Genomic DNA, 12,256 nt, shown 5'->3' on the forward strand with positions numbered 1-12,256 from the left:
GGAGTGGGGGTTCTAGGAGTTTGCACTTGCCAGCGGTTGGGGCTGTTGGCAGCCGGGCTGGACCCTGGGCTTCCCTCCATCTCCAGCAGCACACAGCTCACACAGTCGTTACCTCCTTTCAGTTGGGGCAAACTGTGCACAGTAGGACAGGGTGCGGGCAGGCTGGGGTGGGGGTGGGACAGCCCTGTCCTTCTTTGGTGTCCCTTAACAAGCCAGTCACATCTTCCCTTGGCACTCACTCACTCACCTTCCTCCCACCAGCTCTCCATTTGTGAGTGTGTGCCTGTGTGTGTGTGCAGGTGTGCAGGTGTGCATGCTACTGTGAAAAGAGACACTTAGCTATTACATCCGGTCTGGGTGCCTTCCCCAGAGCATTGCCCTGTGACCTTGTGGGGATGGAGCTGGAGAAAGTGTCTTCATTTTAAAATTAGCTGGGGGGGACGGAGGGTCAGAATGTTTACTTCCAAGTCCTCCCAGCAGGTGACAGGGACATGTCTGCCCACTGCCAGTCCAGGCACCAATGTTCTGTTTTAGAGGACCGTGTGTTCCTGCCAAGCCCACCTCTCCAAGTATCTGCCTCCCCTGCAGGAGACTTCTGGGTGCCCCGCATGTCTCTGGGCCTTATCAGGACATTAATTTTGGCCTTGCCTGTGGTGCTCACAGTCTATCAGCGCTGTCAACAGCTTACGTATTCTGCTGTCTGGAGCGTGGCCTGAAGAAGACAGGCCCAGGAGCATCTTGGTGCCTTTCAGGAAGTGAGAAGGTCAATGGCACATGGACAAAGAGACATTCACCACCTTTCCTATGACTTCAAGGCCATACTGAGGAAGGAGTGTGGGGGCGGGCTGCCATGGACCTCAGGGCTGGGAATAGAGCTGTCTCTTTCTGTGAACAACCAGGGATGGAGTCATGGGAAAGCCCTGAGGTGGTGGTAGAGGGAACCAGGAACTGTCCTGCAACCAGGTCAGAGAGCCTCCACGAAGTGACGGGGCGCTTCTCGGAGAGCCGGGCTCAGAGCCATCTGAGCAGGTGTGTGACCCACTCAGAGGCGGGCAGGGTGAGGGAGAGACAAAGACCGAATTGTTGCTAGCTATAAGTACTCGTTAGCATCACAGCTACTGCCCTTGCACATCAGGTATCAGGAGCTCAGACTTTGGGGATAGTAGGCCTGGGGGTGGTGCTGAAGCTGGTGACGGTGCTGATGATACTGGCACTGGTGATGGTAGCCATTGAAACAGCGGGTGTGAGGAGCTCAAGGTTACCCACGGTTTATGCCCCTCCCTTTGCATTTTCCATCAATGCCTCATCTGCCCACTTGCTTATTAAATACCTTTTCTAAAGTAGGTAGTTGGCTAGGCATTCTTGCTCCAGGCTGTGCCAACAATGATCTGGTGTCCCAGTGCCAAGCTCCTCTAGAGAAGAGCAGAGGTCTCAGGCTGCCAGGGAAAGCCTGCAGGGACTTAAGCACCTCGTGGGGAGGGTGGAGGAGGAAGTACAGGCCACGGGCACAGCACAGCAAAGGCATGGAGGTGGGGAGCCCTGTGGGCTGGGTCCAGGGAGGGGTTAGAGGCACAGGAACCACAGGAGGGGAGGCAGCGCTCGAGAGGTGCTTGGATCAGAGGAGCTTGGGAGGTTTCTGATAGCAATAACCATGGGCTGGGGTGCATCTCCAGCAGGAGATGGAGGGGGCGCAGTGAGTCTGGGAGGCTGGAGCAGGTCGGCACTCTGTGGCTTTAAGGGAGGCCTTTTGTCAACCACCTAACTCCTTCACAGGGGGCTGCTCCCTGAGCTTCCCTGTGTTTCGGGGCTCCAGCTCTGGGCCAGCGTGCGTGCTGACCTGCCTGCCCAGGACCCTGCCACCTGACTTGGCCTTGGAGATGGTAGCCGCAGAGGCAGGGCCTGGCCTCAGAGTTGGCATGGGGATGCTCCCTGACTGCCTGCTGCTGGGGCTGTGAACAGAATGCAAGTTGGGCAGTGGAAGGTGCTTTACTGGCCTGGTTTGTGCAGTTTGCTCAAACCACAGGTGATTCATGTCTCACTTGAGCTTCGAGTCTCCTTTTGCAGCCCGGGATCAGACTGTTTTTTCACAGTCACTAAAGGCTTTTTGCTGGCCCCGCTGTGTGGGAGAAGAACTCCCTCTCTGTGCCAGAAAAGAATCATGGGTGTCGGCTCCTAACCCCCTTCTCTCTGAGCTCCTTTCTGACAGCCCTGTATGGAGTGGGGAGGAGGTGCCTGCTAGTGTGAGTGTACAAATGGGTGTATGTGGTAGGTCAGCAACAAACCAAAAGCCAACAACATCTGGGCCTAGCCCTTGCTGCCTCAGGTTGTAACCAGTTTGCGCCTCTCTGGGCCTCAGTCGCCCACCTGTGTAGTCAGATGGGGGTCGGGGTGGCCCTATTACTCTGTGCTGGCCAGGCCTAAGAGCCCAAGTGGACACTCTATTGCAGTGGGAGGGGTAGATCCACAAGCTCTAAAACCAAACATCACCTGCAACCACCAGAGAAGCAGCCGCTCTCTTGAGGGTGCAAAACCACCCAGTGAGAGGGGTCACGCACTGGTCAAGGGCAGAGCCAGGACTGTCTTCCAGTTAGAACTTATCCAGTAGAGTCAATGCTATGGAGCAAGAGCACGTGCTTTGCTCAAAACCAGTGCCTGCAAGTTGAGTTAATGACTGCATTTTTTTTTAAGGTTTATTTATTCATGCAAACAGAACTGGGGTACAGGCCAGAGGTTCAGGGACGGCGAGAGGCTTCACCAGAGACAGAGTGGGGAGCAGAACAGGCTGACTGACAAGTACACTGCTGAGGGGAGCAGTGGGCGGGTCAGGAGAGGTCTGCCGCGCCATGTGGTCACCTCCGGGGCAGGCAGGAATCGAACTCATGCGGAAGTGGCTTTAGCTTCTCAGTGCAGTGCTTTAACCCGCTGTGCCACCAGGGAGGGCCTAATGAGTGTTTTTTAACCTCAAAAGTATCCACCTCTTTGGAAACTGATAATGGGAACCCATGGGTGGCATCCAGCAAAGCACACCTATTTGAGTTTGTGCACGATATTTTTTAGCAAATAACATTTACCCGCCAGCATCAATATCAGGAGAGTCCACAAGTCTAGACTGTTTCTCTTGAAATCTCAGAAGCCCCGGGCGGCCCAGTGTCACCTCTGTGGGGCGCTCTTGGCTCTGAGAGCTGTGAGCAGCTGCCCTCCCTGGGGGCTGTCCCTGTACCAGTGGCCTCACCCTGCACCCCAGTCTCCTTCACTATCCAGTGACTAAGAAAAAGCACGCTGGCCACTCTGGAGGTCACTAGATGGATGTCCCTTCCTCATGTGCCATCTGAGATCATCTTAAATAGCTCCTCTCACAGTGCTGTGGCCTCATAAAGAGCCCTCTGTGCAGGGTCATTCTTAACCGAGCCCTACCAAGGCGGGTGCCACATAAGTTGGGCTCATGAAAAACAGCCTGTTCCCTGCACCACACACTGCTTCCTAGAAAGACTGTCAAGAAGCTTTGCATCAGGTGAGTTCAGGGGAGCACGGAGAATAGCCTGTATCCCCCTAGCAGGAGCTTAGAGCCCGCACCTCACTGCCTCTCTCTTCCTACCTCCCAGGCCCCAGGATGGCTATTCTGGATTCTGCCTGTGATCTGTGTGTGTTGGCTGGCATTGAGGTTGGGCGCTCAGAGGGATACTGACCAACCTAGCTGTATCAGGGACGAAGGACCCAGGCAGGGGAGCCAAAGATGGGAATCCGCAGAAGAACGTAATAAGTCTCCTGTCACAGGGAGCTCTCAAGCCAAGACTGACAGCCTCCACCCTGTGTGGGGGTGCGGGCTAGGTCTCCACTGAGACCCTGATTCTTTCATGTGCTGTGTTTTCTAGCCTGAGGAGCGTTCTTGGCATTTAGTCAATTCTTACGAGATTGAGAGCTGAGTTCCTCCCTGGGAGGTGCCAGTTGGAGGCAGGGTGCCGGGGGACCTGGATTTCACACAGGGAGTGTGTTTGCTCTGACATGACTTTAGACAAGTGTTAGTTAACGTCCCCAAGTCATTTAAGTCAGGCACTTACAGTCACGTCTGTCTCTGCTTCCTGGTGTCTGTGAAGCACTGACCTTTACAGAATAGCCAAGGGCCATCTTGTGGGTGGCTTCCTGTCCCCTAGTAGGGACAGAGGGACAAGTGTCTCCCCTCTGGCTATCTGCTGCTTTATGTGGGAGCACAGGATGTCACGCCACGAGGGTCCAGCATCCCCTAGTCCACCCACTCTTGGGGAGCCTGGAGGGCCCTAGCCAGTCCAGGGGTGCCCACAACCAGCCAGCGGGGGTGCTGCATGCTCCTCTCTCACACCTCCTGTAGGGGAGAGCTGGTGGCCCCGGCTTAGGCTTCATGGAGCGCCCGCTACTCAAACAGCCTTTCTGCCCAGGGAGCCCAGGTGCAGCTTGCGGGAGGTGGTGTGGAGTTTGCCTTTGAGCGGGACTTGGAAACAACTTGTCCTGAAAGCTTAAACCAGCAGTTGTCAGAGGTGCTCATGTGGCCTCATGTTGGAGTAAAGTGAGCTCCAAGTCGGTGGCTGCAGGCCGTGCCAGAGCCTCCACAGTCCTGTGGTGCAATGTTGAGTCTGCTCCCTTGGGCGCCATGGCCCAAACTCCGTTGACCAAGGACACGTGTGTGCCGGGAGCTCTGGGCTGGCTTGGGTGAGGCACGCCTTTGGGAGTGCTGGCCTGGCCGCTTGGAGACGCAGGGAAGTGTATTCCAGGAGGTGGCGCACTGTGAGGGGACACGGCAGAGTGAAGGTGCAGGAGACCTGCAGGGATAGCAGGTGGTCTTGACTCCAGCTTGGGAGCTGGAAGGAGCAGAGGGGACTGACAAGGGGCTGGTGGAGGCAGATTGTCAGCCCCAAAAGGCAGGGTGCCCCTAGTGGGACACTGAAAAGCCGGTCACCTCCTGTAGCCTCTGGAAAGAGACTCACCCTCCTCCGTGCCCTCCCTCCCACCCCCAGGGGACACTCTCCATGTGGGAAGCAGAGGGATGGCTGATAGCAGGGTGAGAGAATGAGTCCAGTCTGACCCTAAATCTGGCGGGTGTGTGGAGAAGACGGCCTGTTCCCTCCAGGGAGGAATCTTCCCCTGCGGGCTTCCCCCGCCACACAGCAATGTCCAGGCAGCTCTCCTGCCTGTCTTCGGGAGGCTCCAAGCCTGGCAAGTGGCCTGGGTCTGCTGGCGGCTGATGAGCCCCTGGAGGGGAAAGCCTGGCTCACAAAGCTTGCCAGTGTCCCTGGGGGACCCCTTCCTGTAGGCTGACCTGTGTCGCTAAAGGGAGAGCTGGGAAGAAATGCTGTGAATTCTCAGGGAATTGAGATTTAAGTATGCATTACTTGTAGCTATATGTACTTAAGTATAAGTTTATATGATTTAATTTCTAATGAGGACTATGTTTAACAAGCAGCCAGTGGTTGAGAGCCACACTTACCCCCCCACCCCCGCCCTTCCACCAGGGCTTTCTCTGACCCATTTGTCTTTTTGTCCTGTTTCTCTAGGCAGACACGGGAGCAGGAGACACCCCCTGACTTTTTTTACTTCTCGGACTATGAGAGGCACAATGCGGAGATTGCAGCCTTCCACCTGGACAGGTGAGCCCTCCCAGGCCTCCCAGGTGTCTGCATCTCTGCCCCTGATGGGAACAGAGGCCCGTGAGCCTCCCATGGCCCAAAGCCCCACATAGAGACCCTTCCTCTCACACAGACAGGACCCTGCCCTTGGGTGCCCGTCGGCCAGGTGTACATGCCCACTCCTGGGCACAGGCCCCAGAACACTGCTTGATGGGAGAGTCTCAGGAAGGCAGAGATCATGGGGTGGCCAGGTGGGCACTTGGCATTAAGGGAGGAAGAGGGATCGAGTGCAGAGTGCTGTGCATATTACCACAGAGAACTACAGGGTAGAAACCTCTCTGGGAGGTCCCAGTGAGACAGGAGACTCAAAAAACTGGGGCCCCCGTAGGATCTCCTATCTCCTCGGAGGGAGAAGCTGTTATTAGCAGAATGTGCACTCCTTTTGGGAGTGGCCCCTGGCTGGAGGGCCCCCCGTCAGTCCCTGTGCATGAGGTGGACTTAGCAGCTGCTAGGGCTTGCTCAGAGCTACATACCCTCCGGGAGGGGTGCTTCATGAGCTCGGCTGTGGGGCCAGCTCCAGGATCAGAGGAATGCAAGACCCCTGCTTCAGCCGTCTGGAGCTTCCTGTCCACAGGTCAGGGCACTGCCTGACAGTGGCTCCTGGCCTCCTGTGGGTATCCTGCTACCCACGACCGCAGCATCACTATCCCCATCTGACTGTAATGTGGTTTCAGGGCTCCAGACCTTCCAACCAGAATCTGCCTTTTAATAAGATTCCTGATGATTCAAGTGAACATTAAAGGTTGAAAAGCCACTCATTTACCATCAAAAATCTTATCTGGTGGCTACACAGCCCCTCAAGTCAGATGCTCTACAATCAACTACCTAGAATACCCTGAACCCAGACAAGGGCCTTCTATGAAAAGGGGTTGTTGTGAAGTCTGTGAGAGTTACTCGTTAGGAATCGTGGAGGTTATGTGTGCACAGGACACCAAGCCCCGGGCTGGTGCTGGCCCCGGGGTGGAGGTGGCGCGCCAGACCCGCCGTCCTGCCCGATGGTCCACATTCCTTTGAGCCTGCCGCTCTCCCAGGGGACAGCTGCGCCCTCCCGGGCCACACCCCTGCACGCACATCTGGCACTTGGCATTTGGTGGAGCGGCAGAAAGTTCCATTAAAACTGGCTCATTTAGTTTCAATTTTTTTAAACTCAGTACTTTTATGAAGTCATTTTAGTTGCCCAGGATTTTTGAGGGCTAAGGCCAGGAAAGCAAAGCACTGCCAGCTCACTCTATGCCACTGCCAGCCACAGGCCCCAGTTGGGCATAAAGAAGGCAGAGGGAGGCGAGTTTGTGCTCCAGCTTGGAGAGGTAAGAGGGACCACAGAGTAACTACCTCCCCCCCCCCCCTGCCAGGATCCTGGATTTCCGTCGGGTCCCCCCAGTGGCCGGACGGATGGTCAACATGACCAAGGAGATTCGGGATGTCACTCGGGACAAGAAGCTGTGGAGGACCTTCTTCATCTCTCCAGGTGCTCTGGGTGGGGCCCTCCCCCTACCTGCGCTGGGCACACCCCCCACCCCTGCCTCCCTGAGCACATCCCTACCCCCAGCTTACTGCTCACACCAACTGGAGCTTAGTCACCTTTTTCTAACAACAAGGAAATCATTATGGAACACAGTTCCTCACTTCTCAAAGTGCTGCGCTCCCTTCTCTGTGGGGTTTTCACTCTACATCATGATTTAAAGGGCTGCCGAGAATGGCTGTGCCATCAGCGTCACCCACTGGGTCCCCTGGATGGGACAAATAGGTCCGTTCCCCCATTTGTTGGTTTTCAAGTTCAGAATGAATTCTAGCCTCTCTAGGAATCTTCACCCTGTGCATTGGTAGAGGGGCCCTCTGCCTGCTGAACTCCTCACTAGGTTAAGGCACCCCAGCAAGACCCCATGTAGCGACACGGGCTGCCGCCTCCCCTCCTCACCTCAGCAGCTGGACAGGGGGCTGGAAGGACACCCTGTGCTCATGTACAATGCTAGTGTCTGTTGAAGGCAAAAGTCTCAACACTTTGTGCCATGACTCTTCAATGCACACAGACGTATAAATGCCATACTGCGTTACCTGCCCCAGGTATCTCGAAGCTGGCGTTTGAGGCTCCAGGGATGCGCCCACCCCCTCCCGAGTCCATCCTGTACCAGGCCCTGTGCCAAGTTAATAGAGAGGAAGCGTGTCCCGGATTTCTGCTCACACTGTTCAGGGAAGGTTCCTGGGGGATGGGGGAGGGGTTTCCCATGGTGGCAGTGCATGATCCCCTCCCACTCCCACCACTTTTTTTTTGACATCTTTGCTAATTCATGCAGATAAAACTCAAGTGAGGCCCTGACTAGCATAGTCTGCTGGCTCACGGACATCTAAACGTTCGCCGCATAGATTTTCTGATCGATAGACTCTGCATGTTGTTGTAACTGTGCTCATAAACCTGTCAGAATCACAGCCATAAACCCATAGTTTAGCGAAGCTCCATTCTAACTGTCCAGCGCTCACCTCACACAGTTCCTTATGCCCAGAGGCCATTAATAAGGGGCAAGGAGGACAGAGATCCCTAGAGGAGGATGAATGTTTTCCACCCCCTTTGCCGGACAAAGTCCTGCCTCACATAACCAGAAATCAAGGGTGAAGTACGAGCCTGAGAGCGGGGCCGGGCGGGCAGGTTTCCAGCCTCCTGTGCGTCAGCTTCACAGCCCCAGTGAAGGGAGCTCAGAGCTCTCAGGTGATTCCGTTCCTGTTTGCACCCCCGGGGCGGAGGCAAAGGGCTGGAACTCTCTCCCTGGCCTGGGTCCTAATGCTTTCTGGGGATCCCCGAGCTTGTTCCTCCTCTGCCTCAGCCCACTGGGGGCTTGCTGTGACCTCTTCTCCGTCCTGAGCGCCCCAGTTTCTACGCTGACCCCAGTAACGATCACCTTGGCGTCTGGACTGGGCCTGGTCCCCGGCCCCTGGGCGGGACCACCTGCCGGGCTGCTACCCCAGCCCTGTGGCTGCTCTTCCTGGCTTTCACTGCAGTGTTTGTAGTGATGTGGTCAGTGGCTCAAGCACAGAGAGTGAGTGACGTTCCAGACCCCTCGTGCCCACCGCCCGGTTTAGTGATTGACAACATTCTTCGTCTTAGACTCCATCTTTCTGTTCTGGCCTCTTTTCTGCACCAAATGAAAGGTGTAGGGTCAGGCAGAGAGTAACCACTGCTGCACCTGTTGCTGCTGAGAACATCTCATGGTGTGGCCACCCAGGCTGGGGGGTGTCACCCGCTGAAACTGAGTCTTCCCCAGGTGTGCTGCCCTTCCCCAGGTCTGCCAAGTGTGCTCAGCGCCCCCAGACTCCCACAATGGGGCCCAGCAGTGGGGAGGGAGGGGCTGGGGCAGCCCGTAGCACCTGGACAGCTCCTGTAAGGGCCTGAGAATCTTGCCCTGTGAAAGGCCAGTTCTGCATGCACGGCGCCCTCCTGAAGCCTCTCCCCGAGGTCTGGCTTTACCTGAAACTGCACACACAGTGCGCTCTACAGTGCTTCTGACCCTACCGCCCTGCTCTGTCAGCGCGTTCTCTTCCCAGCAGCTTTGGAAATGTTGGCTTTTCTCTGAGTAGCAGGATGACGGGAACTAGCTTTGATCACGAGATCTGCTCAGATTCCGTTGTAGGCGTTTGCTTTGCTGGACCCATCTGATGCCAGCATCGCCATAGATCCTGAGCTTTGCTCAAGGGCCAGGCGCACATTGGAAAAGACTTTAATCTGCCACAGATTTCCTTTCTGCCTCCAGGGGCCAAGTAACTGCTGTGCGGTCAATCAAAAAAGGGAAAATCTATGCAGCCAGGGGGAGAGCGAGGCTGGGTTGGAGGGGTGAGTGGCAGCACCCTGCTCTGTGCAGCCCAGGAGAGCAGCAGCAGGGTGGCGGGTTACCATGGAGGCTGGAAGGAAGAAGGCAGCTACCCTGCTGGGCCGTTGCCACCCTGTGGCCCCACAGTGACCACCAGGGCTGTGAGCACTCGCCCTCAGGGGCAGCCATGTACCCAGCATGACGCAGACACAGGAGGGCTGGGGCAGAAGCAAGTCTCTGGGCCGTGGCACTCATAGAGCACATCCTGTACTTTCTGGCCAGTTTCTGCCCCATGATGTGCATCATGGAGCTGACACATCAGCCACTCGTGGTTCTTTCTACAAGAACCACCTGTGAAACCCAGGACAAGCGGTGGGAGTGAGTGGCTCGGAAGCCTCTGCCCTCCCAGGCACTCAGCCCGTGTCTTGCCATTGGCCTTCCTCCTGCCACAGTGGCTCAGGCCTGGCTCATTGTCAGGACCGTCCATGCACCAAGGACGGTGTTCAGCTTAAACTCTAGGTCCGTGCGTGCCTCTGTAGGGCCCCTGGTGCCGGTGACCGTCACTGTACTTTGGAAGCATCCAGTTGGGGTGGGGTGGCAAGAGCCCTGTTTCCCAGGCTCCCCTTGCTGCTGGGCTGCCCCCTGACTTATTTGGAGAAAGGCCCCGCTGTGATCCCTCTGGCTAAGGGGTGGAGGGATGCTCTTGACCCTGTGGAAAGCCACATGTTACAGCCCCGTGGAGTCCAGGGTCCTCCCTCAGATGCTGTCTGTTTTATTCCTAAGATGAAAAGCTGCTGCCTTCCTCCCAAGCCCGGCCCTCCCTGCCTGACTGGCCACTGGCTTGGTTCCAAACAAATATCCCTGACGTCTCCTGGATCCCCTCATTTACTTCTCCGCCTGTGCGGCTGGCGCTGCTGAGCCCTCGCTGCAGACGAGGAGACAGGCACAGAGAGGTGTGGTGTCTCGCCTGAGGCCACACAGTGGACAGTGGGAGCCACTGGCTGTCAGAGCTCCACTGTGGCTGCCCCTTTAGAAACTGGATTTGAATCTGATGGGGAAAAGCCGTGGACCATGAAATGCCTCTCTCTCTTAACCCGATACCATCTAAAGCCGGCTTAGGCTATTAGAGTTGATGAATTCCAGGCTCCAGCCAATGAGATGGGATAAAGATTTTCCTCCTGAAAATGGATCTGCCTCCTTGGTTGAGGTTTATTGTGCCACTGTGAGCTGCTGACTGAACCACTGACACATAGATGCGATCACACACCAGGCTTCTGTCCTTCCTACTGCAATTATCAGCTGCTTGCTCAGGGTTCAGGGGACAGGGTGGGAGAGGAAGTATCTGGCTCCCTAAGGCCAGGAGACTTGCATCATGCCTGAGGGGGGACTGGCCCTCACCCTCTGACTTCCGCTTGACACAGCCTGGTCATCGTCATACTTGGAGCTGAGATGGGCCCGAGGGCTCGTTGTTACCTTCCAGGGGAGCGTGACCATCCCTGTGACCTGCAGGTTCCCAAAAAAAATGGGAGACCCACTCCAGCAGGCTGTGCTGCAGGCGGAAACACATGGGCTGTTTGCACAGATGGGAAGCAGGTTGTAAGTGATGCGTGGGGCACTGGCTCCCATATTCTCCACACCCAGGCTCTTGAGAGCGTCTCCACTAAACAAAGCAATTACACATGAGAGCATGGATTCCATCAGTAAACAGACACATGAGTATAGTCACACGCCCTTCAGGCCTGATCCCTAGTTGGTAATCGACCTGGGCCTCCAGCCATGAACAGTGGCACCTGACCAAAGAGGTGTGTGCTTTTTAAATAACTCTTTTTTATTTAGTTAATTCACACACCGTAACATTCACCACTCTGAAGCATACAATGGAATGGTTTTTGCTGCATTCAACATGCTGTGCAAACTCGGGACTGTCCAGCCACTGCAGCTGGGCACCTCGTCACTCCAGGTGACCCTGGTGGTGCTGCTGCACAGCCTGCTGGGCTTGGGGCTGCCTGGCCAGGGAAAGAGTTAACCTATGGGATGCCATGGATGACCTGGCAAGAATCCCACGCAAGGGGATGGTTCCATTTAGAAGATGCTCCTGGTGGTGGTGGTGGGGGGGTGGGGAGCAGGGAATGACCTGACCCACTGGATCGTTTGTAGCTACTCAGATTTCCACCTTCTGTTAGTGGGATGTTGGATGGAAGAGGTGGTGACCCTGGAAACAACTGGAATGGTTCAGGTGGCTCAGGTGGATGCCCCTGGAGTGATCTCTGGGGTCATGGGGACCATTGTGGCCACTGTGGTTGGGGGGACTTCCAGCTTTATTGCCACCAGAAAAGGAAGGTGGGCAGTGAAGGCAGACACGGGGGGGCTCACTGCTCATTTGGGTAGATGGATAAAGAGAGTCCTGGAGCCCTCTGTGAGTTTTTTATAGGCCCTGCTGCTCTCTCAGGGAACCAGGTACAACAGGCAGGGAGGCTGGCATGCAAGGAGGCAGGCGTAGGCTGGGCAGGGATTGCAGGGGAGTCGGGGGGCTGGCAAGTTTCTCACCCCTGGCAAATCTTTGCTCACGCTCTCTGACCTCTCTTCGGTATTCTCAGCTCAGTGGCCTCGCCTCTCGACATGGTCGTCTCTGAGGGACACCACCTTTAGAGCACTGGACGGGCACGGGTGCCCTCACTTACATGTGTGCATGCCCCTGATCTCTGGGCCCAGGTGTCCACAATCAGAGGTTCATGTGCCCCGCACCCATTCCGCTCAGCTTCGGACATCCATGCTAGATGTGGGAGGGCTCAAAAAAAC

The 12,256-nt window shown here is 56.1% G+C and overlaps 1 protein-coding gene across 1 annotated transcript in view; it reads left to right on the forward strand.

Moving 5' to 3' along the window:
- The window catches only part of FAM20C (family with sequence similarity 20, member C), a 46,852-nt gene that overhangs the window by 29,477 nt on the left and 5,119 nt on the right, over window positions 1–12,256 (forward strand). The window contains exons 4-5 of the mRNA XM_004688335.2: window positions 5,526–5,618; window positions 7,010–7,125. Of these exons, the coding sequence (XP_004688392.1) occupies window positions 5,526–5,618; window positions 7,010–7,125 (209 nt within the window). The remainder of the gene's footprint in view (window positions 1–5,525; window positions 5,619–7,009; window positions 7,126–12,256) is intronic.

This window comes from Condylura cristata, unplaced genomic scaffold (assembly GCF_000260355.1).
Source record: "Condylura cristata isolate star-nosed mole 26May11 unplaced genomic scaffold, ConCri1.0 scaffold00024, whole genome shotgun sequence".
Taxonomy (NCBI): domain Eukaryota; kingdom Metazoa; phylum Chordata; class Mammalia; order Eulipotyphla; family Talpidae; genus Condylura; species Condylura cristata.